This window comes from Tyto alba, unplaced genomic scaffold, assembly GCF_018691265.1.
Source record: "Tyto alba isolate M040663 unplaced genomic scaffold, T.alba_DEE_v4.0 Super-Scaffold_3, whole genome shotgun sequence".
Classification (NCBI taxonomy): Eukaryota; Metazoa; Chordata; class Aves; order Strigiformes; family Tytonidae; genus Tyto; species Tyto alba.
The window spans coordinates 7,248,927-7,275,269 of record NW_024881304.1 but is presented as its reverse complement, the minus strand read 5'-3'; the positions used below and the strand labels follow the sequence as shown (position 1 = coordinate 7,275,269).

The 26,343-nt window shown below is 42.5% G+C and overlaps 1 protein-coding gene across 3 annotated transcripts in view; it reads right to left on the bottom strand.

The window, feature by feature from the left end:
- The window catches only part of MGLL (monoglyceride lipase), a 67,586-nt gene extending 41,525 nt beyond the window's left edge, over nt 1-26,061 (bottom strand). The window contains exons 1-3 of one of the 3 annotated variants that reach the window (XM_042799632.1): nt 25,929-26,061; nt 24,682-24,820; nt 3,929-4,035 (exon numbers count right to left, since the gene is read on the bottom strand). In XM_042799632.1, coding sequence (XP_042655566.1) covers nt 3,929-4,035; nt 24,682-24,806 — 232 coding nt within the window. In that variant the 5' untranslated portion in view covers nt 24,807-24,820; nt 25,929-26,061. Of the gene's footprint in view, nt 1-3,928; nt 4,036-24,681; nt 24,821-25,035; nt 25,143-25,395; nt 25,863-25,928 lie in introns of those variants that run through there. The other 2 variants (XM_032994909.2, XM_032994910.2) reach the window with 2 other exon arrangements.
- Between the last annotated feature and the right edge of the window lie 282 nt (nt 26,062-26,343).

Genomic DNA, 26,343 nt, shown 5'->3' with positions numbered 1-26,343 from the left:
GAAAAAGAAGGCCAGTGCCACTATTCTTAAGAAGCGTTAAGAGAGAAGTAAATACATCTTTGTGGCCCTTGCATCTTAGAAATGTTTTTGTAACTGCTATTAGTTGTCATGTACTTTTGAAGGTGAAATTGCGGTTGTTCTGGGTTCTGGCCACGTAATGCAACCATAGAGGATAAGATCTCAGCAAATGAGATGTTATAGGAAGAGAGATGAGGATAGCTGGAACATCATGTGCTTTACCAACTGAAAACGCTTGGTATGAGAAAACAAAGCCACATTCTCTATCCTTTATTCTAATTTTCCTTGGCTCTCAGCTTTACAGATCCCTAAAAATACTGCATTATAACTAAAGGAGCTGCAATCTGCCTGCGACTGACTGAAGAATTACAGTATCACTCCAGTTTGATGAATTTCCCACAGGTATTCCTTCTAAGAGGGTTTTCCTAAATTGATTGCCAGTAACCTAATATGTTTGTCTGTCTCTTTCTGTCATTAGGATGTTGCCATAATAAAATAATAGTAATAAAAGGAAAGAAATTTAAAAAGTGAGATGTCATTTCAAAATACCTAAAGCTTGCAGAAATGCATAGCAAGGTCATCCCAGCAGCCTTAACTCTGCCTTCATGAAGCTGCACTCCAAGTAAACCAAGAAATCATGGGAAACAGTTACCTGCCTATTAGAAACAGCATATAAGAGACCATAGGAAAAAATGATGTATTACAAAGAAATACCATTTTCCTCTTTCATGGGACTGATATAAAAGAAAGCAATTTAATAATATTAGATGTAAGGAAGGGTTAGGAGGTCTTCTGGAATTAAATTTTCGCCACCACCATGGAAAATTTCTAATACATATATATGAGGTCCAGCAGTCTTGGGATTACTATGAAATACCACAAAGAGTAAATATACAAATCATGACATACTAAGAGGACTGAGCCTTATACAGGGCAATACTAAGATGCAAATTTGTGTGAATACTGTTACTCTGTGAAGAGCCAACCTTTTTGCTGAAGCCTTGCATAACAGGAAACAGTGGTGCAGAGCAGCCTTCGGCAAGATTTAGAGCCAGTGCGTAAACTCCTACAGGCTCAGCAATATAAATGGAAATTATTTTTCCTTCTTTTGACTGAAGGATAGACACGACATAAATCAGTCAAGTCACGCATACTACAGCCCTAGTAACTTCCCAACTCATTTGGGAAATCATGCTAGCCATGCTGTGGAACTGCATTAATAATCTCACGAATAATGTGCCTATATTGGGAATTTTATCCACAAGAATACCAGAACCGGAACAATTGTCCAGGTCAGGAAATCTACGCCAAGCTCATAAGACTAAGGGCCACTGTAAGCGATGGGGAACAGAAAGCAATTATTTTGCTAACACAATTGAATAATTAATATTACCCAGATATATCCAAAGAACAGGATGCAAAGAGGGAACACACTGCTGAGGTGATTTGTAATAGATAAAACGGTAGAGGAAAGCTATAAACTTCCCAAACTGATCTGAGCAAATTTGGCAACGGAGGTGTTTATGTCCTTCAGCTCTCACTGGCATCTAGCTCAGGCTGTAATCTCTATTCCATCAAACAAAGTTTATCTTCACCACTTAACTCTTTAGGTGCAAATATTATTTCACAAGCCTAAAATATGCTAATTGTCTTTCTAATTTACAGTGAATCTAGGCTCAGTTAAATTAGCTCTTCATGTAACACAACTGTGTTTCCATTGTTCTGCTTTCAGGTTCCTCTTTACCCTCTTCCCATTGCTGATGAAGAAAACCAAACTGAATTTACAAAGAAAACTGTAGATTTGACAGGAAGAATGAAGTTGTTAACTGGCCTGAGCAACAAGATTTGTACTAACTGAACTAATTCATCCAGCAACATCAGTCTATAGAAAAAAACACACAAAATATGTATGCTTCTCTAGTCAAAAAGATACTAAAGGAAAAAGAGAGCAAATTGCTATCTCATTATAAAGCACAAAACATGCCTGACAGGAACCTTCACCCCAAAGGCCCTTCTCCATCAACAGAAGAAGCATTCTCCATATCAAATCCATGCAATAAATACAATGTTTTATCATTTCTTCTGGGTTTGTTGCTTCAAATATTGTTATTTTAACTCTACTTCTTAAAACCTTTATCAAGTTTTCAGGGAATGAGGAACTAAGGCACAACATTAAGCTTGCACAGTGAGCCACTGGCAGTCTCTCGCAGGCCCACGGTGGCTCTGAACAAATTGCTTGTGTGTCCTGAAGTTCAGTAAATTTTGTATATGTTGTCCACGGTTTACTAACAGCAGCTGCAGAGTGGACAGCATGTGGCCTATTGCATCGCCTTTCTCATGAACTTTATGCCATACAGACAGAGAGGATTGGAGACACTTTCTACAAGGATTACTGCAGCCTCCTGCTAGTCTACATCCAACTCAGAAGGAAGTATATAAAAATGAATGTATGAACACTTAGAAATACTGTGCCTATATAGTGAGAAGGAGACTCACGTGGTCAGCAATGATACTTCTGCATGGGTCAACTGTCTTTGTAAAGCCAGCCCTGAATACGGCATGTGTTCAGTTGTCTAGAAAAATCACATTGGTTTTAGTTATTTTCCTTGCAAGCTGTCCTGAGGACTATCTGTTCTCTTTTTCAGGGAAAATATAGAGTTCATTTTTGCACATCAAGTGCAGCACTGTGACTGAAAGGGAGTCACAAGAGCAAGTGCAAGGGAACGCCTTGGTTGCTTGAATTCAGTAAGGTTTTGCCTTTCCTCTTGCACACTAAATGGTGCAATGCCTCACATGCACTCAGGATCTTCAAGCTCAAGTTAAGCAGTCCTGTCTTTGAGGAGATCTAGGGGCAGGTCTGAGTCTCAGCTTCAGCCAAGTAACTTGCAGTATACTTTCCAATGTCTTGTAGTATACTTTCCAATGTCAGTGGGTGATCTGCCAGAAGGAGATCATATTTACAGTGAGATTCATCGCATTTCAACCTGTCAGGTCAGAATTTGGCCTTGCCTTTTATCCGCTGCCATCATTAATCCCATTGATTAATTTTTCTAAAATCTGGCAGTGATCTGCAAAAAACAAAGCAAAGACTTCCAAGCATAAGGAAGTCATGAAGCTGCAAGAGTCAGGTGTGACAGGAGGCTATCAAAAAAAAAGGATAGATAGTTCAAATATGTTATTGGGATGTCGCAGCTCATGCGCTGCAGATCTGGTAATACCCAGTACGTCTATGTTACAGAATGGAGCACAGAGCAGAGATCTTCAAGCCAGAAGAGGCTGGGACAGTAAGTCTACATGACACAGCCTTGCCCAGACCTACTGACTGAGGACTGAAGTGGTGCTGGTGTGCTACCACAGCCTTTCAGCCACTCAAGCCGCTTTCTTGTCTGAGCTGAGGGGTGTACAGACAGCTCTGGTGTCTCTGCTGGACTGAGGTGTGTCCAAAGAAAGGTCTGTGATGTCTCCACGCCTCTCCATGTCCCAAGGGCGCAGCTGTCTACTTGTATCTGTGTATGAAAGCTATGCTGTCTTTTCAGCCTACCCTCTGGGGTCATTCAGGACATCGACCGTGAATCCAGCAGAAATGGCTCCTAGTCCCATTTCCAGTGTGTACAATACCTCTTCACCCCACAAGAGATAGGTGAAAGAGAAATAATTAATTACAGAGAGGTTAAAATAGCACCAGCAGTAATGTCAAGGACACGGCTGAGGAAAACTCAATGTAAACAGGGATAGCTTTTTACAGTTTCAATATGAAGATCTTTACAAAGCAACAGATGATCCCTTTCTCATTTATGCCGAGGTATAAATATTTTATTGACTCTTCTCTCACTGCTGAGTAGCTTTAATGCCATTTACTTCAGTAAAGTCCTGAGCTGCTGTAAATCAAGTACTGTTTTAGGCTACTCACCATGGTCATGGGCAAAAACAAACAAGTTAAGTCCTGTCAGCCTCTGGGCCAAGTCGTCATAGCGGCCGCAGTGTTCCCCAGCGCCATGAGCGATAAACACGAGGGCCCTAAATAAAGCATTAAGGTATAAATCATTAACTTGGCAATCAACACACAAAGGCTTCAGAGCTGCAAGTAAAAGCAGCATATTCAATTTAGCAACAGCATTTCAGACATTAGCAAATACACAGCAAGTGTATAATGGCTGAGGTGGGTTTGAACAGAGGGGAAGCAATTGCCATCCTGACCCACCATAAACCTGGTCTTCACCAGGGGATGGTAGGACAGACCACACAAAAGTCAGTTGCTGATGGGACAGACACTGCTCTTTTCCATTTGTCTGCCACTATGGTCTGCTGCAAGTTGAAGATACAGACAGGCATCAGCATCAGTCCTTGAGCTGGGTAACTGTCTTGAGCTTGAGGCGTCTACACGGCTTCTACAGTCTATGTGTCACCATTGATTTCTTTTGGGTGGTTTCAAATACAAATATTGTCCTTAGCTTTATAACTTGCAACATTGCCTGATGATACAGCACACTCTTAAAGATGAAATTTTAGCTTAAGGATGAGTCTCAAGCAGAGTCCAGAACTTTGGTTTGGAGTTTCAAATTTTATCTTTTGCCCCCAATTCTGGTAATTTTACCATTCCAGTTTCTGCCCCAAAACAGTTGCTTCACTTTGGTGATTAAAATGACTCTTACATAGCCACCGTATCACTACAGACAGGGATCATTAAAAAACAGTCTGATAAATGCTTCTTTTTGAAAGATATGCAAATACTTACCTTTGAAGACTCCAGTTTTACCAATGATATTTTACTTTCCCTGGAATGGCATCAAGTGAGCATGACTGAAGTTGAATGAACCTTCCCAGTGTTTTTACTGAGCAAAGTTTGTATAGAATTAGACTAGAGCTGTAGCAGAAGTAGCAATGAAATTACAGAAGTTCTGTTGAATTTGACAGGTGACTATTTAAAATCCAGCTTTAGCAACATAAACATAACTTGCTCATTTAAAAGTACCATCTGTCATTGCAACATCAGCAACCACAAAACAGTTTGAAGGCTACAAGTTAGGCATTTTCAGCACATTAGCAGTGAAGTATTAAATGAACTGACAACATAAAATAAAGACAGCAGTTTACAGCTAGTGAATTCCTCAACTTATTTTGATTGAGGTTTTGAATATCTTTTTAGACAGTGTATTCACTGCAATAAACTGCTTTGATCTTAATATATTTAAACTTTAAAAAGATGTTGGATGATGTAGAAACTCCTGCTCTAGCTCTTTGATTAGCACCTGCTTCAAAGTATTTGCTCATGTAGACAACTTGAAAGAGCATCCGTCGAAACCAGAAGGATTTTACAGAGCATATTGCAAACACGAAAGGAGTAATGCAAAGATGCTCTGCTATCTGCCCAATACTAATTTAGCAAGGGTGAGGTTGGGTAATGTAGAATATTTAACTTGCTGTGCCTTACAAATATTCTTTAGTATCACTGCAGGTTTCAAAACAATCAGTATGGCGCAGTCATTTCTTCCTTTGTCATCTTCTCCAGTCAATGGATTTGTCAAGTTATCAATGCACTTGCCAGACAGTCTGATTTTCAGAGTACAGGGTCTATTATTATAGCTCCAAATACGGAAGAAATTGAGACATTTCTCATTCCACAGCGAGAATATTAACTTTATGCAGCAGAGGCATCATGGCTTTACATGTTCTCCCCTTCCCAGATGCAGGCAGCCCAGCAGAGACACTGCAGCCAGTGCTGGAAGAGCAAGTCATTCTATACATGCACCTGAAAATTGGAGGCCCCACCCAAATGCTTCAGGCTCCACCCAGTACCTCAGCCCTGGTCCCGGGTCACCTAAGGGGACATCACAGTCCCCAAGTCTGTCTTGCACAGTCCCCTGCATGTACAGGATGCTGATGCAGAAACTAAGGAAATGTGAGAGAAAATTCCTGTGTACACATCACCTTGATACCCAGCAGACTCAGCCAGGCTATGTCTCTGCCATATATCTTCTATTACCTGGACCTTGACAGCTTCCCTGCTTGGTGTCTTACTTAAGCCATAGGTTACTCTTTAGAGGACCTGTATTTTTTTAAGCTGACTAGGCACAGAGATTAAGGTGCAACTTGGCTGACTGAATACAGCCCTTCATTCCTCGGAGAAATATTATTTGAATGTATGCACTGAAAGGCATCAAGTGAGTGAAACCTAATGGGAAGCTGGCAAAGAAATCTCTGCCAGGAAATTCTTGCTGTTATTTCATCTCCCCTGATAGCAAAGCCCTAATTTTGCTTTAATTCACACTGATGCAGCACCACAACTTTGCCCAACAGCATCCTGCTAGATGCTCAAACCCCTCATCTTCTGTGAAACCAGTGAGAAAAAAAAAACCTCAATGCTTCAGAGAAGCAAGGTGTTCCTGTAACCTCTCCTCTTATCTAGCACAACAGTTACCAGGCGTTGCAGAACTGAGCCTTTGGACACCATGGGGAAGAGACCTGGGTTATTTGTCTGCAAAATACTGAATAAAACTCCTGAGACTGTTTGTGCCTTTAAAAGACCTAATGGCAGTAGCTGTTAAGAAGACTTAGATACTTTTGAAAGTTTTGTCTTATCAATAGTCATAAACAAGGAGTAAAATTTCCAAATTGTTATGTCGAAACAGAGGTAGCTCATTTTGTTGTTCAGTAAACAGTGAGAGTGGCATTACTGACTAAAAACTAGTTCACATCTACACAGCTCTTTAGGTCCAGCTTTTAGGTGTAAACACAGGGGCCATACATCAAACACAACAGCTTGAAAAATTGAAATTAGTATGAGTGTCATCTGATCAAGGATTGAAGGATTTGGCTCTTGCACCTAATCTCCCATTTTCCATTACAAAACAATTTCAGATTTGGCAAATAATACCTGAAGGCAGTGTAAAAAATACACGGTTCAAAATATTTTCACTAGCAAGCTGGCATGAAAACACGACGAGTGATTAGATTGACTGACAGAAGTTCTTTACTGTATGTAAACATTTTTGCTGAAACCCCTGCTCTTAAATCACAGCCTGCTCTCTCCTACCACAATGGTTGGAATAACAGAATATCAGAGACTACTTTCAACAGAGTAATTCAAAATTAATACAGAAACCCTGCAGGCTTTAAGATTTTGCAGGACTGCGGTGCCTCTGAGTGCCATCTCAATGGAAATTTTGTTTAAAGAAGATTTGTGTATTTGCCATATATCAAACTGATCCTAGTGAGAAATTTCTTCATCTCCAGTTCTTGCAATTGCACTGGTGAAGTCCTTGGAAACTCACACACCTCAGGTAGAAAACATTGTGCACAGCCTGCAAAGCCTTCTGGCGGAGACTGGCCTGTGCCTGAACCCATGCTAACCCCCATCTCTCTAACTGCAGGCAGGGAAACATGATGTTTCTTTGGATGCTTCAGTTGGCGTTCGCTGGTGGAACTGTAATTGCTGACCAACTCAAAATAGCATTGCTTTGGCATCTGCTCAAGAGGGCACCTAATCACACAACAGCACGATTTCCCCACACTCGGCAGGTGTGTCTCCACACAAAGCCAAGGTGCGAGCTGAGCGTGAGCAAGCATCCACGTGCTTGCTCCCACCTAACTAGTGCAAAACCAATCATGGTTATTAAAGGAAACCAGTTTACTGACTGCTGTTTGCAAAAGCAAGTTAGTTTTCACAGGTCCCTGCCCTTCCCATAGCCTTTACCACCTCCTCCTCCCTCCCTCCCCACTTCAGGTTTCTGCCTCCTGGTACTCCTCAGCTTGGCAAACAGATGCAGTTACTTATTACAACAAGAAGGCTGGACAGTATTTGTCTTTACTGTTCAAATCAACTACTGGTTGTGTTTACTCATCTCCCATTAGAAGGTGATGGTATATACCAGTGTCCAGTCCCTGCTCTCACATCTCCACTGTGCTGGTCACCCATGACTGGTATCAGTCCCTCCAGTGTTGCAGTTGCAGCTTGCTAAGTAAGCAATACACAGCGATGCCATGAAAGTAGTTGGTACAAGGCACATGCAGACTTTTTTTCCTGAATCAGGGAGGTTGGGAGTAGTAGAGGCCAGGCTGTAACACAAAATCGGTGTGCACAACCCATATAAACACACTGTCTTTCTGTCCTGACTCTCCGAGAGGTCACCAGCTGATCTAAGCTTTAGCTGTTGGCAACCCTTTCATATTTTTCAGTGTAACTCTAGTATTTCACTTCTTGTGGGGGGAGCACCTTTGCAGGGCAGGAATTCAGCTTTCAGTGCAAGAGCAGAACCAGTTTTAGAAGGTTCTCACTTTCTTTATTGCCAGACACATGTTGCCACCTCAGCCCTCTCTGCTGTACCAGGACAATTGTTTAGAGATGAAATTCCACAATCAATTGCAGGAGAACAATTGTAGGGAAAGAAATTGCAGCACCTGGCTCACAAAACAAGCAAGAGCCCTCTTAAACCAGGGCTCTGTCATGAGAAAAAACATACCTTGAAATAACAGTCAGAAAGCTGTTGTGCTATGAAATCTGCCAGGCCAGAAACACAACTTGGGACATGGGTCCTCCTGAGCATAAGACCCATGTTCTTGATTTATTTTCAACAAAAATCATGTTGAAACTGAACTAGGTAGGCAAGGAAGGTTGTGAGTGGGATGGTATGATTTTTAACATCTTGTGTCCACTGGGGACAGAGACACTTCTGTGGCACCACGTTCATGCTCTTTTATTGCCAGAAAATAACCCAAAACACTGTGACTAGACTAAAGAACTGAAGACAAGCTTCCTATGACTGCATATATGAAAAATGCAATCTTTTTTACCCCATTCAAAAGCACCCCTCTTCAGAACAATATTTAAGTACTTGCCTAACCTCAGGTAACTTTATTGAACTCATGAAAGTCAGCAGGACTTACAAAGCACAAGATGAAAGTTAAAAAAGGATTTATAAATGCTGTCCTGAATAAGGACTGATTTAATCACACGCAGAAATTATTTCCTGAATCAAGCCCTTCCAACTTAAGCTAGTAACCATGTTATTCTATGTAAGGCAACTACGCTTTTCATTTGGTATTATGAATGTTGTTACCAGAACCGGATCAGCTCTAACAAAGAACATCTGACTTGAGAGTTTTGAATACTTGACACTAAATTCCTAAAGTAGTTTTTAAAAACTGATAGAAAAGCTCTGAGTTAGGTAGGCTGCCAGAAAAATGACTGGCTCACTGAAATTAAGTATTACATCTTGTTGTGTTGTTTGAGCTGATTTATCAGCTCCTTTGTAGCTGGAATCAGTCCGAGTCTTAGAACCACAGTCAACAATTAACCTTTATTTATCAAAAACATTTCAGTGATGGCATTTTTTGACAAGCAACTGGATAGTTGCTCACAGACCTTTTTAACTTTCTAAAAATGTAATGTCATGTATGTATATTTTTCTTCCAAAGTATATTATAATGGAAAATCAATTAAAGGTATGCATTCTTGGGTTAACTGGGTCAGTGGTCCTGGCTGATTATGAAGATTAGTTATCTTTCACATAATAAGATTATGCATTAAGCAGCTTATAACTTTGTTGAGCTTTAACTGTCATTCCAATTTTCTACCCTTGGTATTTTGTTAAAGATTACCTTTTTTAAAAAAAAAAAAAAATTCCAGCTAATCATTTCCAAGAACACATAATGAAGAATGAATTGTTTTGTTCACTGTTGGTGACCTTTTCTCTGGAAGACTCTTGCTCTGGGTTTAAGACCTGAAGCAGTATGTCTCTGTATCTGCTTTTTGAGTGAGCTTTTGCACTTATTTTCTCTCCATATGTGATCTGTGTCCTGAACCAACCCTGACAAAACTTGGGCCATGGGCAGGGATTGCAAATAGTTCTGGCAATTTCTGTCATGCTGTGCATGCTTGTGACCTAAGCAGTTAGTCAAGAGTTTAGCCTGGTGACTCTGGTTAGACAGGAATATTTATGGTGGGGTCAGGTGTGTACCTTCATGCTGTCCTTCTGTCTCAAGGAAAGATGCAGAGTTATGTCTCTCTGAAGGTGCAAAAGGCCATTGCTCCCAATTCCAAGCCATGTTTCAAGAAGGCATTACAGCCAAGAGCTTTGCTTGCTCTCTTGCTCAGTTTTTTTGAGAAAAGCATTCTTAGCTTCTGTTCTACCGGCCCATAGCTTTGCCATGTAGGTCCATAATCTGGGTAGCTGCCGCTTTTTTCAGCTGTCATTGAAGCTGAGCAATGTTATGCTAAACTAGCAGTTCTATAGCTATTTTTCCCAACTCAGGAGAAAAAGCAAGTCAGAATGGCAATAGCCTGGAGTTGAGTCTCAATCAACTTTCTCTCAATATCACAGACTTTGTAACATTGGCATGGATGTCTCACAGAGTTCCAAATCTGGAGGAATTAACCTCTTCTAGACAGACTGAGGTAAGCAATAGCTCAAAAATATAGTAGTTTAACCTGTGAAAAACCTTTAAGCACCACAGAATATGTCAAAGGACCATGCACTATGCTCACACTAGAAAATTTCTTCTTGATTTTATAGAGCTTGTGGGGATTGAGGATTCTGCACATTTGTGTTTGATGCTGTTTGGTCTAGTCTAGTAGAATCACTAGCTTCATTCCTGTTCAGATCCTAAACTGGCAATTAAAAAAGTAAGCCTCTCCAGCAAACTCTGATTCCTACTTTCTTTCCCCATCTACTCAGGCTTGGAAGTTCCCATTCAAGCCTGTTCAAAGGGGCTGCTGTTAGGTTAAGCAGCATCCTACTGTCTAACATCATAGACACTTAGCGCTCAGTCTTAAAACCTGTTCTCGCTTCTATGAGCAACTCTCTTGCAACATGTCTGCAAGCCTGGTCTCACCAGAAATGTCAAAATCACAATTCCGCATCAGCATAGGGTTAAGAGGACATTTGAGAATTGCCATGACCTTGGGAGGAGTAACACTGGTAAGTTATTCAATAACACCAGAAAGTGTAGACACCATAAATCAATGGGGCAGAGACAGAACTGGGTAGTACAGATATATTTAAAAAAAAAAAAAAAAAAAAAAAAAGGTTCAACAGGATCTAGCTAGAGCCAGCACAAAACAATGTGGAGAAATATCTTACGCTGATTTATTGTAGCTCTTTGAAAAGCAAGCCCTCACTGAGAATAACTCATGAGTGGTCTAATATTGGGAAAAGAGATGAAGGAAATTTCAGGTGGGAGTGGGAGGGAAGGAATTATTGGAACCTTGCAACTGCACAGCTCTGGACAAATCTGTGCAAAGTTAACATTTGAGACCAGCTGTATTTTTTTTCAAGGAAGCTTTGAAGTAATATTTCAGGGGACACAAGGCTGAGATCAGACATGAAATGCGTGGTGTGTAGCTTAAAATTCATGGGCCGGATCTCCCCACCCCTTTCTTGGATAAAACTAAGGAGGAGGGATTCTAGGGTTACACAGACTACCTCAGGGAGACACTCCTCCACTTTGATATCAGAGATGGGATTTTCCTCGGCTGAACTGCCAGACCTGCTGCTCTGAATCTGCAAGGCAAACAAACGCTCTGGAGACATGGGCAACTCAGGGCTTGGAGCTGCTCTTTCCTCTTGCTGCTGCCCTCCCACAGAGCACAGGAATCCTTGAAAGAGGAATTACGACTTCTCTTTCCAAAAAGGCAATGTGTAGGCATTGCCACACACACAGGACTGAGGAAGGGATGATTTGGGGGGAGCCTGGGAAGAATTCCCCCCTGACCTGGCTGGGAACAAGGCTGGAGTTGGACATCCAGGCTCTGCACTTTGCTCTGCTTCAGCCTTTCCTCTGTACCAGGGCTACAAAAGAAATGAAATGGAGGTTGTATCTCACAAGGGGAGCTACAAGGATGAATGCACAAAGCAGCCACTGTCTTTCTAGGAAAACTGGGCAAAGCGTTATTTGAATAGAAGACATCAGCTGCAAAATTCAAGTCGATCTAAAATGGCACCAAAAATTTTTAGATTAGCTTTAAGGTGTGGAGGAGGAATATTCAAAGAAGCAAAAGAGTTTCTTCCACAGATCCCCTTGGACATAAAGAAAAATAAGATACTTCTTGTTAATTTTATTAAAAATTAACTTTCACTTGGAAGCAAAGACACCACAAGTGGAAGATGGCTGCAGGACCACGATTCCCAGTGGAGAACCAACAAACGGGTAGTAAGAACAAGAAAAGTTTTCGCAAACCTCCCCCTTCTCTTTCACAGACTTGTACTGAACCTCTAATGATTTCCAAAGGGACAAAAATTACAAAATTACCATTTAGCCAGTCCTGTAGCAGTTTCTTCTGGAAATCAAAATGCAGGCACTGCCTGGTGAGTGAAAGCCTTGGAAAAAGAAAGGCTTGTGCAACTTGACGAATGGTCCTTCCAAAGCACAAGAAAGCTCCAATTAAAGGGCCAGAAGCTTTTTCCTGCAGTCACTATTGCTTAAACTCAGCACTACTTACTAGTTCAGGACTAAATCCGTTCACTGAATGGAGATTTTTTTTTATATAAGAGTATATCTCTGTTTCAATGTAGCTGTGCAAAAACAATTCCTTCTTACTGAACCCACTTGCAGTCTCAGCATACTCGGAACACTGGTGTCTGTTCCAGTGACAAGTCACTACTTACTGCTGCTATAAGCTCATAGCCTTTCAAGCCCAGCTCAACCCCAAAAGACCAAGCAGGCTTCCTAGAAAGGAACAAAGTGTGCTTGATAAGGGATCAGCTCAAGTCATGCAAGAATGGCCCCATTGTGACCATTTAATCTCACCCTTCTGCACAGTACGAAAGATGGAATTAGACAGCAGTATCCCTGTATCAAGGTGTGGAGTTTTAGTTGAGCCTCTGTAGGTCTGAAGTGCTGGAAATTATTTAGTAAAGCCATCCCTCTAGTTAGGTCCACACAAGTACTTGATGACTTTTAAGTCCTCAGTAACATGCTTGTTTGGTCAGTTATTTTCAGATGTTTGCTAAGAAATGCTTATAGTTTGAAACAAATCATAAAGTGGTGTAGAGGACGCTACATCTAAATGTTAAGCAGTGTTTCTTAAAGTCCTTTAAGACTAGTCTGCAGACTTTCTCACTTCACTTTTTTCACAAGGTATTTTTCATGAAGGAGCTGGACATCACTAGTAGTCAGAACCTGGGCTCATTAGGCATTCTTTATGGTCAGTCTGCCCACAAAATCAATGGTTCTTAAAAATGGGATTGTCAATGTTTTAGACTCTAGTCATGGTTCTAATCACTTCTAGTCTCAACCTGTTATTTTGGGGAATGGATGATACAAACAACTCATGACAAGCAATATTGAAAAAGTTATTAAAGGAAGAATTCAGCTCATCGCCCTTGCACTTGTGCAGGGAAGACGCTGAAAAGTGCACATCTGGCACATGGGGGTCAGAGCATTTCCAAGCCATTCCTTGCAATAGAAACTGCACATCTGAACTAATTTGATCAGGCATTTTGGTCTTACTTGGGAAAATCTTCACTAGCTTGGAAGAGAGCTGTGAATAAGTAAGGAGCAAGAAGGCAGATGACACTTTACCTGTTCTGTGAACTCAAGATAGTATGATACTATTACTTTTTAATAAAGCACTGACTCTGCAATTTCCAATTGTATGAAAATGGTTTAAAGCAAAACATAAAACTTCATTTCTCTGAAATACTTAGACCTGATAGTATGGTTTGTAACCAGGCAATTCCACCCATAATGTGGAACTCTTGATTACTTCCTCCACTGACTCAATTACCCATCCTCACTTTTACCTTTCTGATCCAATTTTGTCTCCAGTCTCTGTGTTGGCAGAGATCTTAATTGGTTATCTTTAACAAACTGATGAACTCATAAAAAGTTCAGATGTCACAGATAACATGAGTCTCCAAATAGCCAATCTTTTTCTGTGCGATTTTCCAAAAGTCAGGGTGGAATTATCCCATAAACAGAGACAGAAACTCAAGGATTGATTTCTTAATCATAAATCACATATATTTTAACATACTTTGAGATTAAGCACATTCATTCCCAATGAATAATCCTATCTCGGCACATCCCAGAGCTGCACTTCAGACCTGCCCAGCTATGAGAGGAATCTTTGCAGTGAGAGGCTTTGTAGGCTCTGTCAAAATCAATATCAGCAGCTATTCCTCTGGGAAATCCGTAATGTCACAGGCAAAGCATTTGCCAAGGCTTTGAGCATGTTGCAATTAATTTACTATTCCACGTTTGCTGTAGACCTGAGGTAGGAGAGAAAGTTGAATGTAAGCAGTTAAATGTGAGACACAGGAATCCTGCTAAAACAGTGATCGCTGCAAGGTGTGCTTTAAAGGCTGAAATGTTTATTCATGTTTTGAAACAAAGTAAATTTGAACCACTGCTGAGATGTAATGGTTTACATACAGATGATTTAACAGTTAACAAACAGATGGAGATTTCAGCCTATCATTGCCAAATCCAGGTCTGTGTTATTTCTTGGCCAGACTGAGCTAATCTGGCTGTCCAAAGACTTTAGCTACGGCAGGCTTGCTACCCAAAAGTTCTTCCATTTCTAACACCAAGGCAGCTTCACCTATGGCAGTGAGGGCTGCCATGCTAATGTAAATAAGGAACTACTTGCCATAAGTTTAAACACTGTCTTGTTGATTTGCTCTCAAAAAGGGATAGATGTAATAGCTTTTAACTCCAGAAGGTGAATGGGGACCTGACCTGACTAACTTGGGGTGTGACTACTAAAATAGGAATGAGTGATAACAATAAAATGAAAGAGTATTTAGTTAGATAAATCCTTGGCTGCAACTACTTCAGGAACAGGCAAAGAAAGCTAAAGGCATGTGGGATGCCTTTTCTGCAGAAAAGCTTAAAATAGAAAAGGAAATCAATACTCATTTACAGTATCTGGCAGTCACTAAACCAAAACATACATGTACACCTACAGCAGAGCAGAAATAACAACATTTATTTAAACCACAAGCTGTTATTCTGCTGCAGGAACGCTGTGTTTTATGTGGAGCGCTTCACCAGAAACTGAGAAGTACCGCATATTGCTGACCATTTTTAAAAAGCCTCAGCAATATTAAGAGCAAATACTGTCAATACCACAGTTATCAACCCCACCACTGCCAGGCCAGCTCCAACTCCTCAACTGCCAGCAAAGAAAGAGTCAGAGCTGATGTCTGAGCTAGCAGCAGGGAAGATGTTTTGTCTTTCCTCCCAAGTTTCTCTTCTGCCAATTTACGAGACACCATTTGTTGGATCACATGTGAGGGGTGCATCTGCCACAGCCTGCAATGGGAAGAGCTTCATCAGCTCTATGGCTACGGCACACCACCGGGGCTGCTCCCGGCATCGGAGACACGGAGCTCCCAGGTGAGGGGTGACCCATTGCCCGTGCCGTGCGGGACATGGGGAGCAAGAGAGACCTCGGTTCTGCAGCTGTGAGACAGCGACGGGGCTCGGGGGCACTGGAGCACCCATGCCCGTGCCCTGCGCGGTGCCTGAGCGTGGGGCAGCAGGGGTTTGGGAACTGCTGTGGGGTAACAAAGAGCTGTGGAGCCACATCTGAAAATGTTCCAGACTTAGCAAACTGTAAACAAGCCTTGCTGCTATGTTTAGCTGTGCGGCGGGATCCAACCATCTCTCCTAGTGCAACAGGAGAACACGCACAGCAGGAAGCAAAACTTTGATGCTCAGAATCCTTAAATGATGCTTCAAAAGAGAAATGTACACCTATGTGTAAGCATGACACAATGTTTCCATTGGCTGTGTAAAACTAGGGGGTTTAGAGGAAGTAGTGTTTAACAAATCAACATTCCCCAAACACTGAAAGCGACACTAAATATAAACAAAGTGAAATTGCTGATTGATTTTTTTTTTTTCCATTTCCCAGCTCCCAGAAACGTGACCAGTAAATAAATAGCATAAATAATAACAACAGCTGGCTTTTGTACAACATTCTTCATTCACAAAACCCAAAATGTTTTACAAAGGGTGCAGCTAGGCTTGCTGTAGTCACATAACGCAGAGATGAATGGGACCTCAAGAGGTCCAAAGACCCATCGCCCTGTTCCAGACAAGGATCAACCCTTCCTCCCACGGCCATGTAAACCGAAGCACAAGAGGTAAAAAGCCTTACCCCGTGGCAAGACAGCATGCCAGAGGCAAGGATGGACACACAGCATAAGGCTAAACCTGACCCTACAGCCATCAGCAGGGGTTTAACAGCAGAGTCAAAATGTCACCATGGGTTCCCTGAGCTCCAGCCTTGTGCTACAGGCATGAGGCCACAGTGAACCTGAAAAGAAAAAGTAAATTTTTGAAAAGCTTTCTGTCCTAATCAACTTGCGGGCAGCTAATAATGTCAGGGAGAAGATTTGTGCATTTTCAAGACAACCTGGGTTGAGATGCTTGGTGGTCCTTGTTAAAATCATTTGTGGAGGGCCAGAGGATGACTGAATGCTGATCGCTTGAATATCCTTTTAATAAAATGAGATTATGAATGCTGCTCCGAATACAGTTTTTAATATTGCAAATATTGTAGACTAGCTCTCACACAAAATTGAAAAAATGAAGAAAAAGCTTAAGCACTAAGTCAGCTAGATGTTATCTCTGCAGCAATTTAATTACTGACTGCTTCCTCATCACTCCTCATGCCTTTATCCCAGCAAATTAAGCCACTGCAGATTTCTGAAATTTGACAGTTGGATTTGAAACCTCACTGAGATATTTTTCACTTTTATTTTTCAAAACTATGTTGAAAAATTATAAAAATAAGCTCATCTTGCCAGCTGGTGAACTAGCTAACCTGCTGACACCTACAGCAAATGAAACCAACTTTCTGTTCTAAAAAAAGACCAAAGATTTAAGTTTTATTCTCCCATTCTGCAAGCTTCAAGTTTGATCAAGGAAGAAGGAAAACATACAGAGCAAGCCCTTTTTATCATAGGTCAGATAGATTGCTGAAAAACATCAGTAATCTTTCTTGCCTACCAAATCTATAGTAGTTTGTACATTTTCTCCTTACTCATCTATACACAACACTGGAACAAACGATTACTACACTATTACCACTGAAAGTTTGGCTTTAGCCCAGTTGTCAATATTTTGTCTCTTTTTTTTTTTAATTTTCTCTCTTTTATTTCTTTTAATGGATTGCTGCTGAGACAATTTACTTGTAGCTGAACAGCAGAGAACAACTAATGCATCACTTAGTAGATTTTTTTTTTTAAAAAACCTCTCTTCAAACATCAAGCACATCAACCTCATGGAATAACTTACTTTCTCTGGCAACTTTCATCTAGGGACTCCAGACCCAATTTATATCACTCACCTGGATGTTTACACCCAATTTTAGATGCAGAAACAAAAGCACAGAGAAATTAAGAGTCTGATTCTGTAAACCACTGGTCATTGTGTCCCTGCCTAGTGACTGTCTTGACCATTTATTTTGCCTGCTCTCTGCTCCTCATTGACTTCCTTATTCTGTTTTCTGACACTGAATTTTCTAGGTCTAGCAAGCTGCCTTTGCCATCACTTAGTATGGGAGAATTCAGAAGCTCCCGTCATCAAGTGAGCGCCTGCCAAACAGAAATTAAGATAGCTCCTGGCTAGAGAGCAAGTGTCTGTCATGCAGAAAGGGAGTCTCTTTCATTCCAGTGGAAGTACTCATGAAGTTTGGTGTTAGTCAAAGTCTTGGGACATTGAAAACGACTACATGGCCGCTACTGCAAAAATAATTAATCCCTTTGGACACAAATATACTTCATTTGTCTAGGGGAGACATACACATCCCCAAGTAGAGCACAGTCCAAAAGCCATCCCCTCTCCTGCCCTCAGCTGCTGTGGACGGCCCGTAGGAGTGTGCTTGAGGCAGGCAAATCTGACCAGAGCGCTCTGCCCCCCGAGACTGCTTCCATGGGCTGTTCCCTGCTTGTCCCCAAGGCCACACCTTGGTACCACTCTCTGGACAGGGAGTTTGGTCAGCTTTGAGATGCCTTCCTGACATCACCACCCAGTGACCCCCTCAGATCTGGTTGCTTTAGAAGATGTTTATGGTTGGGCTACTTGGGAGCCCAAGGTTGGTATCTGGGATTGTACCAGTATTTCTCTTCCAGTTAACATAAGTGAAATTTTATTGGTCTGCAAGAAGAAACCCTAGCAGAGATACAATTTTAATGATGTCAAAAAACTTCACTTACCCTGGTGTTCCTGGTGCTGCTAATTTCCTTCCTATAAACTGTACTGATACAGCATCAGAATGTCTGTACTGGTAGGGTACAGAGCAGGGATGTATGGATATAGTTAAGGATATAATTGGGGTGTGATGATGTAAGGGACCTGCCTAAGCACATCTTAAGAAAGCTCATGGGCAGGATGCAATACTATCTCCTAGGATACTTAGAAGAATCAGCCATTTGCTATCAGGGTTGTGTCACATCTCTTGGATAAGGGACAATAGGAAGTCTTCCATTCAAATGGAAGCACATTAGGACAATGGCATGCCTGAACCTAGGGAAGGCAGCTCAGCCAAATGTGTCTGTAGGGACAGCTCTTAGAACAGTGCAATTTCCCTAGAAGAACAAAGAGATCAGATGTTCATCCTGGCTCTGAAAAGCACAAAGCCACAGCAGCTTGAAGGGAACTTGCAAGGAAACACAGGCCAACTCCTCTGGCAACAGGCATCTAGAAAAAATACCCTCTTCTAGCCAGTACAACAATACTAGCCAACTCTTGTAGATGTATTCATGGCAATCTAGAAGAGCTGCTGTGTGTTCCCAACAGATGTTCAAGATGCTGAAGAAATTGAGGCAAGGAACTGTGTGCAGCTGGTTTTATTTTTTTGTCTAAACCTACACATTTCTTGTGCTAGTGAAATAAAGAATTCTTACAATCTGGAACCCTGATAAGGTTGATGAGTTCGTGTGCTTCAACTATTGTGTCACTGTCAACAAATAACTGGTTTAGAGTGCTCCCAGTTTGATGAGCTGAAGAAAACTTAGGTATTAGAATCTGAGAGGAGAGCCAGTGCAGGGTCTGCTCAGGATAAAGAGAGTTGGAGGGACAGGCAGGGCTCTAACTGCTGAGCGACCAGCTAGGGGATCCATCAGGATCATGGTACAAAGCCAGTACTGACCATCACACTTGTAAGCCCATGAAAAGCAAATGTACTATTTGCATAAGAGAAGCAAGGTCTTCTTAGCCTTCAGTCTCTGGCAGAATCATGAGCAGAAATGCAGCTTTTCAACACAATCTCAAGACTATTTTTCTTCTTTTCTCCTGTTTCTACCTCTACCTCCAATATTCACCATGCTGGACAGCACTGTTTCCAAGAGTTCATCAGTTGTCACACTAAGAACCAACATTGATTTTGCTTCCTTTGCTGCTGTCTCAGGACCAGATTTGATTTTGTTTGAGATTCACAACAGGGAACTCCTAAAGCCACCTTGCTCCCACACACCAATGTCATGAAGTTGTACACTTGTGCTCAGAAGCTGATCCTAACAGGGCAAAGAGCAAATTACAATTGTTATTCCCTTTGTCATTTGCCTTTTTCCTTGGGTTCTGTGAAATAAAAGGCAGATTTGCTTCTGTCTAACATTCCTGTGGGGACTGAAAAAAATTATCCTACTAAAAAAGCCTGTTGGAAACATCTACAGCAAGAACCAAAGCTGCTCTCCTGTCTGTCAGAGTCCCTCTTACGTGAAGCTGGTTTGCTAATTTGCACATCCACTTGAAATGGCGTAAGAAATCATAAAAGGATGCTTCCATTCACAGTGAATAAGACAGTCACATGGAGCAAAGAGAATATAGGCATTAAAGGAACATATCCATGGCTGATGAATAGAAGGGAGGCTTTAGAAACTCAGGCAATAGCAATACAGCAAGCGAAGTCTAGAATGTTGATTCAACACTGATAATTGTAATTCCCCTTTGCACCGTGTACAATGTGATCAGACACAAAAAGAGAGCTGAATTAATCTTCTGACAAACTGTGCTGACATAAGTCACTTTGCACCATACAAATTTGGTCCTTGTGCATTAGTTTGAAGTTGACCTCATTAGTACAAACAAAAGTGTTCTCCAAGAGTGACACTGAATTAGAAATTCCTTTAAGTATTTCTAGAGATTAACACCACACAGTATAATTAAATACATTATAATTTGTGACTTCATTCCCTTTGCTTTGACCTCACTTTGCTTATTTATTTATTTATTTATTCATTCTGGAAGGGTCTGAAAGTCAAATTCAACTTTGTCAACTGCTCATGCTGGGGGCTGTGCTGTTCTTCTGGAAATGCCATGGAAATGCTGGTAATGAAGTGCCAAAATCAGCAAGCAATATTCACAATTTAAGGGCAAGTTCAAATATAAAGGCAGTTTGTATTTCTGCACCACGGGGACTTCTGCAAAGCCCTTGGAGAAGAGAGAAATATATTTTCTCCTTTTTGGCTTGGCCTTTCATTACTAACAAGTGAGAACGAATGGCAGGCATTTTTCATAGAGTAAAACAAATTTTAAAAGTAATAGAAAAGCGGGTGGTTTTTGTTTAAGTTTGTATTTTTAATCACATTTGTCAGGTGTAGAACTGACAGAACTCCTACAAAGACACTGTTTTCTCAGACAGTTGCAACTCTGTTCACTTAAACGTGGTTATGATGTCTAAAGTTCAGCCAACCCATTTTAGTGTACATTAACAATCATTCAGGAACACATCTGTGACCCACACGTCTCAGCTTCAGGCAGCCTCCTCAGGCAGACCACTTCAGTTCCTGGCAATCATCTAAGTGCACCTCGAGACCACTCCGTGGAGAGACATACAAGCATCATACTAACCACCAAATAATGACTTCTGTTTGACAGATGAGGAAGCTCAGATACAAGGATGTCTGGAACCCAAATTTTCAGAAGCATCCTCTAACTACAAGTGTCCCAAGCTCCAAGTGTCCTGCCTAGAGTGGCTGATCCAGAGGGAGAGAGATGAGCATCACTTTCTCTATCTGAAGTCAATGGTGTCTGCAGGCTATTAGCACCTCTGAAAAACCTGCTGGGGTCATTAAATCTTACAGGGTTTATTTGAGGTCAAGCAGAGGAACCAAAAGTGTCCCAGAAAAAAATGTTTGTGCTTATCTAGGCAGTGACAGGAACAGCTGAAGCATCCAGAATAGGCTACAGGGATACAGAACAGAGAGGAAAAGAAGGTTATCTCTAAACTTCTCCAGGCCCTTTAGGGGCCTCAAAGGAAATGTCTTGACTTCTCCTCCCAACTTTCCTTCCCCTTCCTCATCCCACCTCTATTCTTAGCAGCTTTGTCTGAGAGCGGGGAACAGAGCATAGTTTCTTAATTCCTCACCTCCTATTACCTCATATTTTGACTCAGACCACTCAGGGTGGTGGCAGAGGTTTTAACCTTGTTGTTGCTTTTGTTTACGCAAAGACTGCTTTCCCATTAGAAGGATTTATGTTGGCTGCTGGGGCATGCTAAAGGCAATCTGGTTTGGTACCAACGATTTACTTCCTCCAGACAACATGACATGGTCCTGAAAATGCCCTGCCTTGCCCAGACCTTAAGCTTTGCACTCAGTAGTGAGCGTTCAGTGCCAAAAAGTTACCTGGCTTTGTGCTCCACAAATCCGACTGTTGGCACAATACATGAAAACGACACCAGAACATACTGCTTTTTCTTCTCTGCTGCATTCAACAAGACCACTTAATTATATCTCAAGATGAAACTGGCTCAACAAGTTGGGCAGCTTGCAGGGCTGCTGGCCAGAGAAGTCCCACCTGCATTGCTGCCAGCAGACAGCAATAGAAGAAGACAGTCCCCAGCTCTGCTGTTGGGAGTGACTTCCCACCCAAAAAACAAGTGGAAAACACTGTCGCCCTCTTGCCTTAGTCCCATTTCTACCTACTCTATCTACCCCATCTAATCATTATGACATCTGAGTGCCTTTGTGTGTCAGCTTCCTGTGAAGTAATCACCTAAATCCCCCTTCGAAACAAAGCGGACCCTGCTGAGGAAATCACAATAGGTGCCTTTCACTCACAGGACAACCTTGGCCTCCGTGGCACTTACAACAAAGCTCCCATATGTGCACTAGTATGGGCTGATCAGTCAGATCAACACCACACAGGATCAGAGCCTTGATATTTGTGAGCACCAAGCAAAAGAGCCCCACAAAATGTCCCCATCTTCCTGACAACACTTTTTTTTTTTTTTTAAAAAAAAACCCCACACTACAGCACATTAGTCTGCCACAGTCTTTATCCACTTTTGTGGGTCTGTTTCATGAGATAAAAGAGAAGCACTGGCTCCAAGGGGTGATGTCTGTCGGTCAGCCCCACTCTCAGAAACTGCCTAGCCATTGTTTGCTCTTCAACCCCAGGCTAGGGATACTTTTTAATTTTTCCTTTGGCAGATACCTTGGCTTTTTCCCCTTCCTGGGGGAGGGATCAAGGATGATAAGTTCTATTCTAATAGAAGACAAGTCAATGATAACCTTTGGGCATCTGCACTGGAGGGGTATTTCTATAGCCCTAGCTGGGATTAGATGCATAATGGATCAATGAAAGATCCCACCGTTTGACAGTTATAGCATCATTCATTAGCGTTAAGGTTTGAACCTGAATCAACAATTGAGTTAGAAGATTGAAAGAATCGCCTTTAGTATCTGAAACAGAGTAAGTGGTAACAGGCCTGTAAAAGTCCCCTGAGGTGTCTCTCTTTCTCTCCCTATACATATATATATAGATCACTTTTGCTGAACATTTAAAATTAGATGAAAGTTGCTGAGCTTCTACATATGAAGCAGAAAAAGCTGAGCTACTTACAAAAAGTGAGAGGGGAAAAAAAAAAATATATATTTTTGGTTTGCCTATCAAAGCACTTCAGGAGCATTCTTGACTGTAAGATCCAGGCACTAACTTGTTATTCAGTCACTTACCATCTCTCTCATACATAACAATGCAAAACGAGCTAATAATAAACAGTACGCCCCCTCCTTATACACAAACACGCAAACGCAAACACACACACGCACGTACTTAGGAACCACTTGTAAATGAGCAACACTGATCCCCATCCACTTTTGTTGTCACAAAACTAGGGCAAGCTCACTCTCAATTAACTGCTTGGTGCACAGAGCCCTGAAAAAAATTAACTACCCAGAGGACTCAGACACCAAGTTTTAACTCTCATTTCTTTACCACCCTTTCGTTTCTGGATCAAAGACCGACCCACCCACTACTAATTTGCTAAGAAATTAAACATGAAAAATGAAAGCAATTCCACAACGGGGTGAAGAACATTGTGGGCAGTTATTGATTAATTAGGATTATAATACAAGACAGCCAGGTTTCACAGTAGAACCTTGTTTTGGTAGCATTTTTTTTTTCTGTAGAGGAAATCTTCAGGGTGGTGCAAAGCCTATGTAAAGCATCAGTGCCAAAAACTTTCCTCCTTGTTTCTGAAAGGCAGTGAGAAGAAATAACTATAAAATGCTCTGCGGACCAGGTGATTGTAAACCAAGTCCCATGTCCTAGAGCCCAACCAGGGCAATGGAGCTACAGTGGGGTGGCTGCACCACCCTCCCCTCTGGGGCCAGTGTATTTGGGTGCTCGCCCACCTCCCAGTTCTGTGTTGTTCCCATTGCCCCTTAGTTTGGCAGGCATAAAACCCAAAGCCAGCTAACTTGGAGCCGTATCCATCTCAGCACAGTTGCAGGCTGATTTGGACACAGGATGATGTCTAACCTCTTGGGTGGTCACGGAAAAAGTTTAACTCCCTACTACAGCTTGAACAACTTTTTCCTGTGACTGTTTTCTAGCTGCATAAAATCAACATAGCTTTTCCTGTTGGCTTGCAGAAAAAGAAAACAATATTCAGATTTTTATGAAGTAACTACCTATATACTATTGGTAGCATAAACATATTCCAAGTCAGCAGATACTGGGAGGAAGAAGAAAGATCATAACTATGGGAGGAAAAGAAACAGCTTTCTATAGCAGATCATAATCAGCACACAATCAGCACAGAAAGCTATTGCAGAAAGGGATTATTTAAATTATGACAAAAACATTGGAGAAATTTCTCTATCTGGTTCCTCCTCTGTGTTTATTACTGAGGTCAGCTTTGAAATTACAGTTGCCAGTGAAAGAACTCCCTAAATCATTTACTAACTATAAATAATTAAAAATAAAACAACAAACAACAGTCAAAAAGCAATGCATTCAAACTGTATTCTGCTTGTTGAGATTTTGGCTACTGCTGTTGAAACTGAAGGCAGATGCTGATGTTTAATTTGTTGACACTGAGATAATCAGCAAGAGTAGACATCCCTACGCCAGTATCCCACCCCTCCCTGATTGCCTGTGCTATTAGTTTGAAGATAGTTGTTTATTGGCAGTAGGCACCAGCCACCTGCATGTGCCACTCGGCAGCATACTGAACTGCCAACCAAGGCAGCTGTGCATGAAATGACAGTAACTCCATGTTTTACATCTGTAAACTTGAGTGAGGAAAGGTTGGAGAATAGAGTCTTTACAGGAGGGGCTCTCTCAGATGAGAGAAATCTCTTTTAGAGGCTCTGTAAAGCTCCATGCACACAGCCCTGAAACACCAGTCAAGCTATAAATAATAATAATGTGAATAGAGTCTTATTTACTGATAGCAAAAAAGGACATTTGCTTGAAAGTGCTCACCTGGGAGTTGCTGCTGGCTTCCAATACCTGCAGAAGAGATACTGCCCATCAGCATTGATGATATGGGGCAGGTCCTTGTACGGGATGTTCTGAGGACTCCGCTTTGGCGAACTTTCCTCTGGCATTCTGGAAGAATGACCTGCAAGGTGTTGGGAGAAAAAAGACATAATTTAAAACAGGTGAAGGCAAGATAGAGGCTGACAGGCTTGGTAGCCACAGAGTATCAAGAAAGTCAGTCAGTAAGGCAAGCACCACTGATGGAAGTCTCCCTCCAAAACCCCAGCCAAAGAGCCCCCCCAAATCTTTACTGCTTTACACCAGAAATGTAGCATTTTGTGTTCAGAAAAGGCTCACGTTTTGTTTGAGGGCACTGGAGGGGGGGAAGGAGGGAAGATCAATCCACCATCACTACTTCATTACAGCCTTCTCTCCCCCACTTCTCCCATCTGTGTTTATTTTGCATCATTTTGTGAAACGGCTCCTAAAAAGAGTATTTTAGCTGCAATCAAGTGCAGATTGTGCAGCAATCGCTACAGATATGAAAAGACAGCTGCATAAAAGATTTATCTCTGCCTTAACATCTCCAAAGAACAGCGGAGGGTACGCAGCAGAGGTATCTGCCACCGTGTCATCATTAAGATCTTCTCTGGCATCTCAGAGAGCAAGGTGGCGGCGGTGGGGAACGAAACATTTCCAGGAGAATTTGCAACAAACCTGTTTTCATCCTGTGCAAGGGTTTGCATTCTAGTGAGGAGACGGCATCGCAAGTCAAATGCAGACAGATAAAGCTTTTGGCATCTCGCTGCGGAGATGCATTCACACTCCGCCAACCACGCAGCCCCCACGGTCCCCGGTGGGTGCCCGGCGGGTCCCTCCCGGGCAGCTCCGGGCGGGCTGCGCGGGGCTCGCCGCGGCGCCTCTTCCCGGCTCGCTCGCTCTTTGAGAAAAAGTCGCTTGGGTAATTCACCACTTCTTGTTCATCACTTTTTTTTTTTTTTTTTTTTTTTTTTTTCCTCCTTCTCAAACAAATTGCGTGTGTGGGCTGAAGTGGCGGTGGTGGGAGGGGAGGTTGGGAAGGGTGGGGGAGAGGGAGGGCTGACGAGTGGGAAAGCTGCAGTCCGCTTGCCAGAAGCTGCTGCACACACATCAAAGGCACCTTGAACACATGAACACATGCAGCTGGAGCAGCTCAGAAAGTTCCTGCCGCTGCAGGTTGTTTGCAACTTTACTTCCTTCCTGCCACTTACTGTTCGGAGGCCACGGCGACGGGGGGGAGGCGAGGGAGGGGGGAGACCTTTTTCTCAAAGCGATCCCCGCTGCGAAGCCATCTCGCGTGTAAGCGCAACTTCTCCAGCCCCTCGCTGCCAGGCGGGGAGCGGGAGGGAGGGGAGGAGGAGGAGGAGGAGGAGGGAAGAGGGAAGAGGAGGAGGATCCAAGCACCGCCGCGGTCCCAGGTCGCACGCCCCGCACACGCATCCTCCGGCCGCGGCGGGGGGGGTGCAGCCTCCCCCCGCCCCCCCCCCCGCGGGGTGGGCACCGGCAGCTCCCGGAGGCAGCGGTGGGGGGTGCTGCCCCCCCCGGGGTGGGCGCCGGGCGAGCGAGCAGTGGTGCCCAGAGGAAGGGGGGGGAGCCCCCGCGGTGCCCACCCCGGGTGGGGAGAAA